Genomic DNA, 10924 nt, shown 5'->3' with positions numbered 1-10924 from the left:
AACAAAAGAGACACATCCTGGAAGGAAATAAATCACTTTATTTAATTACTTTGCAAAAACATCACAACAGCTGGTTTAAGGAGGCCACACCAACCAACAGTTGCCCAGCCCCCCCCAATTCTTTACCATCTCAATGAACTTCTACACAGTAAGAATACCCTCTACCACTGCAATTCTGAAGCAAGGAAGCTATTAAATGACAGAGGAGAGGTTTAACTGATGATTTTACACTTTATGCTTTTACTATTAATTACTAAATTAACTTGCTCTTGAGAGCCGATTTTTCATTTCTTCAGTTTGAACTTCTTGATTAAGATAATCCTGGAAACAGAAAAAGTAAGTCAGAAGAGTCCTAGCTGCATATTCTCAACAAAACAGAAGCCTTCCAAATCATGAAAGGAGGGACAAACAGCCCAAGGTCACTGGTTTCTTTTGCAAGCTACTAACGGCATCTTGTGACTAACAAAACTTCAACTCTACACTTGTCACAACTGAGAAAACACAGGGCATATGTGCTTCTAGGGACAGAATCCTGAAGCAGAAATTCAGTCTCTTTGGCTAAATTCTTCTTTCTCAATTAGGTATAAAGAATGCCAATAATATATCATTATGTCCATTCCTGGATTTTGATGAAAATGGACAATAATTTTATATTCATGGCCTTAAGGCTAGGCAATCACTCACATGCAGTAATCATAATAAGATCTATTAATAAAATACTGATTTATGCCATCTTAAGGGAGAAACAGATTAAGAACACGACTGGTAAAAGCTTAAGGCAATGACTAAAACCTGTAGACTAGCTCTTTGTTAGAAGAGCTAAATTATTCCTAGAGAAATTTAAATAAAATCACTTGTTTTTTTTTGAGACAGAGTCTCACTCTGTTGCCTGGGCTAGAGTGCTGTGGCATCAGCCTAGCTCACAGCAACCTCAAACTCCTGGGCTCAAGTGATCCTTCTGCCTCAGCCTCCCAATTCGCTGGGACTACAGGCATGTGCCACCATGCCCGGATGATTTTTTCTATACATTTTTGTTTGGCCAATTAATTTCTTTCTATTTTTAGTAGAGACGGAGTCTCACTCTTGCTCAGGCTGGTCTTGAACTCCTGAGCTCAAACGATCCACCTGCCTCAGCCTCCCAGAGTGCTAGGATTACAGGGATAAGCCACCGCGCCCGGCCAAAATCTCCTCTAACTTGTCAATTTATTTGTTAAACACAGACTCCTAAGTTCTCTAGGGTCCACCATAAAGCAAGCAGACCTAAGTTAAAACAAAAAAAATCACCTACCGTTCGCAAGTCTGCACTGTTTCAGCACTTCACTGAAACCCTCACAGAGCTTTAGGTCGCTCTGGTTCTGGGCACATTCCAAAAACTGTTTTATCTCATAGTAGCAAGGGCCAGCCTGCTGCTGCTGTGCCAGCTGGCTTCCCTGAGGCTCCTGCAAAGACAAAACATTTAATACTGTTGCGAAAGGAAATCATATTTACACCTAGACAAAAGGCAGTATCCATTGTCTTTCCAGTTAACTGGAGAAACAGAACTACAACCAGATGCAAAAGAAAATTTCTATCAACATCAAAAATGAAAAAAATGTGAAGGCAGAAAGTAAACAAGTTTTAACAAAATTCCAGTTGCAATCAGATTCAAGAACAAAGATGCAAATAAAGTAGAATGGTTATCTGTGCATCTCATGACTAAATAGCTCAGAGAAGCTTCATGAAAATGGGACTATTACAGAAAAATCGATGGATGAGAATTTCAAGCACACCAGAAATACAAGAGTATACATTTGTGCACGATAGAAAAGAAAATCCACATACCTCAGAAAGAGAGATAATAGCAAACATCAGGTAAAAGATCACACAGCACAAAGTTATAAAAGAGATTTTTGATTACATAACTAAGACTGAGATGTGACTGGTAGGAAGTGTCACCAAGACAAAATATTCAATGGGGAAAATGGTTGTTTTACAGTCAGTCAGGTTGGACCATTACAATTCTATTTATTTGTATGATATTTCTTGATACTGGCTTAAGGCACTAACTCAACTGCTAAATGTAGCTTTTGATATCCCATAGTCTATAAACAGCATTGTGGATTCTAAAATTGAAGACAATTCCTATACATAAAGAACTTACAAACAACTAGGTTTTCTCATAAAATACACCCATGGAAGAGAAATGCTGCCCAAAATCTTACCTGGTAAGTGATGTCAGGGTTTGATGGCTCGGCGTTACGTCCTCCACTGAAACCCCCAGTCATGGCATGACCCAGTGTGTGCCCAACTGCAGAGCCCACAGCCACACCTGCTGCAGTGGTTGCCATCTGGGCCATGAGACCTGGCTGCCGGGGTGCAGCAGCAGGTGAGCCAACTGCAGATGGTGGGGCTGCTGCTGGTGGCTGAGCTGCTGGTGCTGGCCTGGGTGCAGTTCTCATCTGAGGGGCCCGGCTGTGAAAGAAAAGAAAAAGTATTAAGTTCCCTCTCTCAATCAGTTTTGGAAATTATCAACTTAAGAACTATCAGGTTGGGTGCGGTGGCTCATGCCTGTAATCCTAGCACTCTGGGAGGCCGAGGTGGGAGGATCGCTCAAGGTCAGGATTTTGAAAACAGCCTGAGCAAGAGCAAGACCCCGTCTCTACTATAAATAGAAAGAAAATTAATTGACCAAATAAAAATATATAGAAAAAATTAGCTGGGCATAGTGGCCTGTAGTCCCAGCTACTCGGGATGCTGAGGCAGGAGGATCACTTGAGCCCAGGTATTTGAGGTTGCTGTGAGCTAGGCTGATGCCGTAACACTCTAGCCCTGGCAACAGAGTGAGACTGTCTCAAAAAAAAGAACTATTTACATCACTTTATGTTTTTAATCTTTTGTTAAAATTACAATCACCAAGTATAAATTATTTTTCCTGCTTTTTTGCAATAATTTCTATGTATTCACATAGCCAGCAATATCTCTTAAGAACTTATTCCAAAGTTTCACGAAAAATAATAGAATATTAAAACTTAGGCTGGGTGTGGTGGCTCATGCCTGTAATCCCAGCATTTTGGGAGGCCAAGGTGGGAGGACCGATCACTTGAAGCCAAGAGTTCAAGAGCAGTCCGAGCAACATAGCAAGATGCTATCTCTACAAAAAATTTCTTGTAGAGACTACGTGGTGGCACGTGCCTGTAGTACCAGCTACTAGGGAGGCTAAGGCAGAAGGATTGCTTGAGCCCAGTGGGAAGCTGCAGTGAACTTGAGCTGTGATTATGCCATTGCACTCCAGCCTGGACACAGCAAGATTCCGTCTCTTAAAAGAAAAAAAAAGTCACACCATACTAGGTGTTAAGGAAGAAATATCACCAGAGGAGGATATTTCAATTTTAGGATGACCAAGAAATGTCTCAGTAACATTCGAATCAGGACCGAAAGACGGTCTTCTGGGGAAAGAAACTAGCCCAATTCCCTCATTAACAGATTAGAAAACGGAAGCCTAGAGAAAGTGACTTGTCTGGACTATTACACCAAAATCAATTTCAACTACTCCCTATCTGTAGGACATCTGGATGCTTTCGACAATTTCACTAATATGTCTAGCTACTACTTTAAAATTTTTCACATGGACCATGCTCCCTCTGCCCATATTTTGATTATTTCCTTGTGTGCTCTCCCCACAAATAAGACTAGGTCAAAAGGTTACGACTTAACTTCTTATCAAGTAGTCTCTGGCCATAACTTTATGTCTTTCCCGTCTTTTGGATAAGAAGCTTTTCTCCGTAAGTGAATTCCTTCCCTAGACTCCTAGCATACTGTTTGAACACAATCACTCTTGGACTCGCTAAGTATGGCCTACGGCGCAGTAGGCCTCCGCTCGCCCCCGCCTGCGGCCTCCCTCTGCGTCATGGCGCCGGCGGGGTCCAGGCGCCCACGCTTCGACCCCAAACCCTGCGATGGCCTCACCTGGCCGGAGGGGCCATGCGGGAGGTGCGGCTTCGGCTTCCACGCGGCATTGCAAGCGCACTGCGGCTCGGCGACTAGAACTGCGATGACCCACGAAGAGCACAGCGGCTTCTGTGAAGAAGAACGGAAGTCGGGAGGCGGGGCTAACCTCTGCGCATGACAAGTAAAAGCAGGCGCAGGACTTCCGTTCTCCGACGCCTCCGCAGTCCTGAAGGTCATTGGAAGAGCAGGACGCTACGAGGACGCCTTGTCCTACGCGGTTGACGTCATGAGCTCGGCGCCAGGGATTTTTAAAAAACCGGAAGTTTCTGTGGCGGTTGAGCAAAGCTTGTCCTCTGATGCCGGTGTCAGTCAAAACCGGTAGCAGCTTGCTTTCTAGGGCAGAGGTGTCGTCGCTGCTTACTTCAAACATCTGTATTAACATGGAAGGTTAAATCCATCTTCAGAGTGAGTCATATCTCTGATTTGACTGCCAGGGAAGTTTGGGGAAGTTACTTAACCTTTCTTAGCATTAAGTTACTTAGGGTAAATATTTTTTGAGGCAGAGTGTGTGGACATGTAATACGAACTGACGGAAAGAAACGAAGTTTTAGGCAGGGATCGACAGAGCTGAATTGGTTCTATTTGTATTTCTCTTTCTTGTCTGTAGATCCAGCCAACAAAATTAAATTCAGACGGTAATAATGCCTTACATTTATGTATTAATATACACTTTCAGCTCCCTTTCATATATATTATAGAATTTGTCTCCAGAATTGGGATAGTGTCTATACACAGATAGTGCAACAAAAATTTACCGACTGGGTATCTAGGTTCTGGAGATACAGTACCAAATACGATTCTACTTTCGCAGAGTTTGAATTTCCAGGAAGGGCAACAGAAACGCCTACATATATCAGGTCGTGGTGACATGAAGAAAAAGCAAGGTAAGAGAGATTAGGAGTTATAGGTTAGACAAGGCAGGACTTTGAAGAGGGGACATTTGGACAGAGCCCTTGAAGAGATGGGGAAGCAAGCCATGTGTTTGTGAAGGATAAGAGCATTCTAGGAAGAGAGAAGAGAGAACAGCAATTATAAAGGCCCTAGGGTCTGTGCTTTAATACTTGGTAGGAAAAGGTAGAATCGCTGCAGTTAGGGAACAGTTGGCTAGTGGCATTTTGTGAGGGGCTTCGTGGGAAAGTCGTTGGTAGTGGGTTGGGGTTTATCCAGGAGAAGCCGCAGAGATGGAAAATCCATTTCCGCTTGGATGTCAATCTGATTTTTTCCTTCCACCAGAGATGGCAGAGTTTAAAACAGCCTTCCAGCCGGGCGTGGTGGCTCACGCCTGTAATCCTAGCACTCTGGGAGGCCAAGGCGGGCGGATTGCTCCAGGTCAGGAATTCGAAACCAGCCTGAGCAAGAGCGAAACCCCGTCTCTACTATAAATGGAAAGAAATTAATTGGCCAACTAATATATATATATAGAAAAAATTAGCCGGGCATGGTGGCGCATGCCTGTAGTCCCAGCTACTCGGGAGGCTGAGGCAGCAGGATCGCTTAAGCCCAGGAGTTTGAGGTTGCTGTGAGCTAGTCTGACGCCATAGCACTCACTCTAGCCAGGGCAACAAAGTGAGACTCTGTCTCAAAAAAAAAAAAAAAACAGCCTTCCCATGCTGTTGCTGTTTCCATGTCCCAGAAACAGCAGAATGTACTTGCAACTGAAGGGTGAATAATGCAAAACCCTTTTGTAAAAACCAAGGTTTTAAGTTATTTTCACAGTACTTAAGGGAGTGAACACTTTACAAATGATACGACTTTGTACTTGCTTTTGGATAATTCATAAGCAGAGACAGAGAAAGGAGTCTTAACAAAGGACAATCTTGCCACGAGAACTTAGAGTGAGCAGAACTTTGGACAATTCAAGACAGAAAGGAATCCCGATCAGAGCAGAGACAATTTTACTCATACTTGGCTAAATCATTAATTCCTAAATTGAAAACATATTAGATGTTTGTACAAAGTTATTTTGTAGTAGTAAAAGATTGGAAATAACCTAAATTGCTGTCAGTAGAATACTGGTTTAAAAATTATGATACATTCCCATAATAGGCAAATATATTAATAAAAAAAGAATGAGGAATCTTCTCTAAACTGATGTGAAATGATTTCCAAAATAAACTACCAAGAGAAAAAAAAAAGCAAGGGGCAGAATTGGGTATAGTGTGCTATTATTTGTGTAAAATGGAGTGAAAAAACCATATTGTATATGCATAAAATAGCTGAAGCTGATAATACTGGCTGCCTTCAGGCAGTGGTACTGAGTGTGAGAGGTAGTCATTCAGTATCTTTTGGATTTTGAAACAAATTAATCTCTTCAAAGAAATTAAAAACATGTAAAAAGTTAATTAAAACTAAGAACAAAAAACTTAGGAATTGAGAATAAATACCAGAATCCTACATATCATTTATAGTTTGCTGGGATAGATGTATGAAGTTCACTCTTTAGTAAAATTTATATAACAACTTCTCATTCCATAATGATTTCAGTCATTCTGAACAAATTTACTTACAGTGATCAATATTTGAACCAAGAACTCTTGCAAGTGTTGTTATAGATGAAACATTTGGATGGACTCTTGATGACTGCAGTAAAAATTCTGCTCAAATTAGGCAACAGGCATCAGAAATTTTTAAACTATACAAATTGTGTTCCAGAAATTCCACTTCTAGGAATTTAAGAGTGTCATGATTGTTGAGAGAAATTAACTGTAGGGATGTTCATTTAATAAAATGTATAAAATACAGAAACCCTGTAAACAAACTAAGTCTCCTACAATATAGAATTAAATAAATTATGATACATACATATGATGAAAGGTAGGCAGCCATTAAAAATGTTATGAAAGGATATTTGACATGAAAAGTGTATTTACAATATATTAAGTGAAAGAGCAGGTTACAAAATAGTACACATAGTATGTTTATATTTTGAGAAAGTTCATATATATTTTGAAGACTGGAATTACATATACCCAGATAATGATTTTATCCATTGGGTAGTGGAATTACAAGTGATTTTTTTTTTTTTTTTTTTTTTTGAGACAGAGTCTCACTTTAATGCCCAGGCTTGGGTGAGTGCTGTGGCACCAGCCTCAATCTCCTGGGCTCAAGGGATCCTACTGCCTCAGCCTCCCAAGTAGCTGGGACTACAGGCATGCACCACCATGCCTTGCTAATTTTTTGTATATATATTTTTAGATGGTCAATTGATTTATTTCTATTTTTAGTAGAGATGGGGTATCGCTCAGGCTGGTTTCGAACTCCTGGCCTTGAGCAATCCGCTTGCCTCAGCCTTCCAGAGTGCTAGGATTACAGGCGTGAGCCACCACGCCGGGCCACAAGTGATTTCTTGCTTTTTGTTTTTTCCTTGTGCGTATTTTCCAGTTTTTCTACAATGAACATACTTACAATAATTAAACATACTAGGGTAGTTTGTTTTTTATATAAATATAAACTCCTGGGCTCAAGCAATCCTGCCTCCTGGGTAGCTGGGACTACAGGTGCAAGCCATTGAGCCCAGCTAATACAGTGGTAGTTAAAAATATGACCAGTAATTGGTTGACACTCTCCTCAAAAGGTAGAGCCTAATTATTCTCCCTTTGGGTGTGGACTGGATTTAGTGACTCAGTTCTGACAGGAAAAAGCAAAAGTGATAGTTCAGAACTTTGGAAACTAGATCATACAAGGTACTGTGGCTTTTCCCTTGCTCTCTCAGATCACTCACTCTGAGGAAATCCAGCTGTCACCCTGTGACACCCATACAGCCTGTAGAGGGGGAACATCTTGGAAACAGCCTCTAGATACCGTAATTCCAGCCAACAGTTTGACTGCAGCCTCATGAGTCACCCTGAACTAGAACAACCCAGCTATGCCACTCCTGAATTCCTGATACACAGAAATTGAGATAATGATGCTTGGGCTATAAAGGAAAATTCAAATCTCAGGACCCCCCACCCCCAACTCCTCATGCAAAAGGGAAGATCAAGTCTGGAGTCTGAGTCATGCAACACCCCTTTCCATATGAATAGCTCTTATAGCCAGGTCCCCATGGGGAAGGTAAAAGACCTCAGGTGTCTATTCCCCACAGATCATTCATAAAGAAATTATTTGTTGGTCTTTCATAAGCAACGACATGCAAATTGTAACTTTAGGTCTACAGGTTAAGTCTAGCTGCTGAAACTAAAGTCTGTTCAATTCCACACTAATAATATGTTGGTTACAGGTTTATCTTCCCAGGTGCAGAACAGAGACAAGATCAATCATTCTAGGCCTGGCACAGTGGGTCACACCTGTAACCTTAGCACCCTGGGAGGCTGAGGCGGGAGGATCATTTGAGCTCAGGAGTTCTAGACCAGACTGAGCAAGAGTGAGACCACGTCTCTACTAAAAATAGAAAAAAACTAGCTGGACAACTAAAAATATATATGTAAAAAATTAGCTGGGCATGGTGGCACATGCTTGTAGTCCCGGCTACTCGGGAAGCTGAGGTGGAAGGATTGCTTGAGCCCAGGAGTTTGAGGTTGCTGTGAGTTAGGCTGATGCCACGGCACTCTAGTCAGGGCAACAGAGTGAGACTCTGTCTCAAAAAAAAAAAAATCATTCTTCTACCTACCCAGGGATATTTACATAATAGATTCTTCCTTTACTCCCTTTTTTCTTCTAACATTAGCCTTATATTACATAAAATATAGATTTCTTGGACCTCACAAGAATGTAACCATTTGTATCACTGCCCACCCCTTCTCTTTTTTTCTTTCTGTCCTGGTCCCCTTTAAAAACTGAGTTCCCAAATCCTGCTTCAGAAAAAATTGTCACAGATCCATCTGTGGTTTGTGTTTTTCCCAGGTGTGTCTTTAAACTTTGGCTTAATAAACCTTCACTGATTGAGATCTTTGTCCCAGTCACTTATTTTGGGTTGTCAGGGCCTTGAAACTGATACCCCAAAATATGACATGTTGACATGCTGAACCTCAAGGTCTCTCTCAAAGAAGTTGAAGTTCCTTTATCGGCCTCAGATCCAGACCCACCAAAAAGGACAATTGTTTTTTTCTTCCCCTTCCCTGTAAGACCAAGACTGTAACCACACCTGAACAGACCCTCTCGCTGTCAAAGAGGACTAGTTATAAGTTAATCTGTTCCAAGATCCATTCTTCTCTCTAGTAATCCTTTTTTGCCCCTCAACAGAATTCATCTCCTCCCCACTCCCATAATCTGTTTTGCCAGGATGGTATATAAGCCTCTGTTGTGGGGATGGGTTATCATTCTTTGTAAGTCTCCCACAGTAAACATGTTAAATAAATTTCTATGCCTTTTTTCCAGTTAATCAGCCTTTTGTGGGTTGATTTTTCAGCAAACTTCAGAAGGCAAAGAGAGAAGTCTCCCTTGTTGGCTCCCCTACAATAACTATTTGTTTTAGGCCAATAGGTTTGGAGTAATTTATTACATAGCAATAGATAATACACATTTTCTACAGGGACCATATATATAATTTAAATTTAATTAAAACTTTTCATATTTATTTTTTTCCTTTATTTTTTTTTCTTTTTTTCACCTAAGAGCTCTGATGGAAAAACTTTTCATATTTAAAATAAGCAAAATCAAGCCAGGCAAGGTGACTCACACGTGTAATCGCAGCACTTTGGGAGGCCAAGGAGGGAGGATCGCTGGAGGCCAGGAGTTTGAAACTAGCCTAAGCAACATAGTGAGACCCTATCTCTACAAAAAATTTGAAAAATTAGCTGGGCGTGGTGACATGTACCTGTAGTCCCAGCTACATGGGAGGCTGAGGTAGGAGGACAGCTTGAGCCCAGGACTTTGAAGTTACAGTGAGCCATGATCACACCATTGCATTCCAGCCTAGGTGACAGAAAGACCCTGTCTCTAAAAAAAATAAAATTAAAAAATTAAATGAGTAAAATCTAGTAAGCAGAACATCTTATTATTGCTTTAATATGGCTTATGTCTGTCTGGGATGCTATATTTAACAGCAGGAGTTGTGGAGGAACTGGAATGTTTAAGACATTATGGTCCTTGCACTCTAAATATTTTTCTTTGGATAACTAAGACATATAAATACAGTGCCTTGCACATATCAGACCAAAAAAATTAGGGAATGAATATAATTATTGAACTGAATACAGTACTAAATACTTGTATGAACAAGTGGTGTTTATATGAAGTTCTACAGGATTTCGAGGGAGTGGACATTCAATGCAGATGAAGGCTTCAAGGAACAGGGAGCACTTAGGTATAGGTGGGATTAGTTTTAGAAGATTAACACTGTCAAAGGGGAAAGGACATACTAAATAGGACAGCACAGATTCAAATGAAGAAGCAGAATTGGTTAAGGGGGCAGAAGACCGGTGTTAAGAACTGGGTGTGTTTTTGTAAGCTGTGGGAAACAAATTAAAGAAAATCCAATAGATGATCTCCAGAACAATCTACACAATCTAGGCTTTTTATCCTACAAAGGTTAGAGAAGCCATTGAGGGGTTTTATATGATTAAAATGGTGTGGAGGCTAAAGCAACTCCATTTTAGATGCTAGTCTCTCAAGTTGACTTCTGATTAACCCAACATCCAGGAATGCCTCTAAGAATTCTACTTTATCTACTGTTAAGAGCACATCGAAACAGCCTTGTCCCTTTCCCTGAGGGGTCGACTTCAGTTGTCCTACACATCCCATCTTTACAATATATAAGCCCTGGATCTGGGGGTAACAATGAGGGGATCTACTATATTTCAGCCACTTGGGACATGGCTTCTGTTTGAAAGTCCCTATTAAATGTTCCTGAGAAGCTGGATTTGTCAGCCTCTTTCTTCAGGTTCTCAGCTTCCTTGGATTTTAAGGGTAGGTTTGCATAGATCTGCTTTCCATGGAACAAATGGTCTTCAAGAACATTAGTCTTGACATAGTGTCTGAGACCTAGCAGAGGGAGACT

General features: G+C 41.0%; 1 protein-coding gene across 1 annotated transcript; it reads right to left on the bottom strand.

The window, feature by feature from the left end:
- Nucleotides 1-15: 15 nt before the first annotated feature.
- Nucleotides 16-4115, bottom strand: CHCHD2 (coiled-coil-helix-coiled-coil-helix domain containing 2). Its single transcript, XM_012764098.3, has 4 exons — nucleotides 3946-4115; nucleotides 2202-2451; nucleotides 1289-1439; nucleotides 16-321 (listed from the first exon to the last, which is right to left on the bottom strand). The coding sequence occupies exons 1-4, from the start codon at nucleotides 3993-3995 to the stop codon at nucleotides 311-313; spliced, it is 462 nt and encodes a 153-aa protein (XP_012619552.2). The 5' UTR covers nucleotides 3996-4115; the 3' UTR covers nucleotides 16-310.
- Between the last annotated feature and the right edge of the window lie 6809 nt (nucleotides 4116-10924).

The sequence above is a fragment of the Microcebus murinus genome, chromosome 19, assembly GCF_040939455.1.
Source record: "Microcebus murinus isolate Inina chromosome 19, M.murinus_Inina_mat1.0, whole genome shotgun sequence".
Lineage (NCBI taxonomy): Eukaryota > Metazoa > Chordata > Mammalia > Primates > Cheirogaleidae > Microcebus > Microcebus murinus.
The sequence above is the reverse complement of the archived record's forward strand: the minus strand, read 5'-3'. Positions and strand labels throughout refer to the sequence as shown.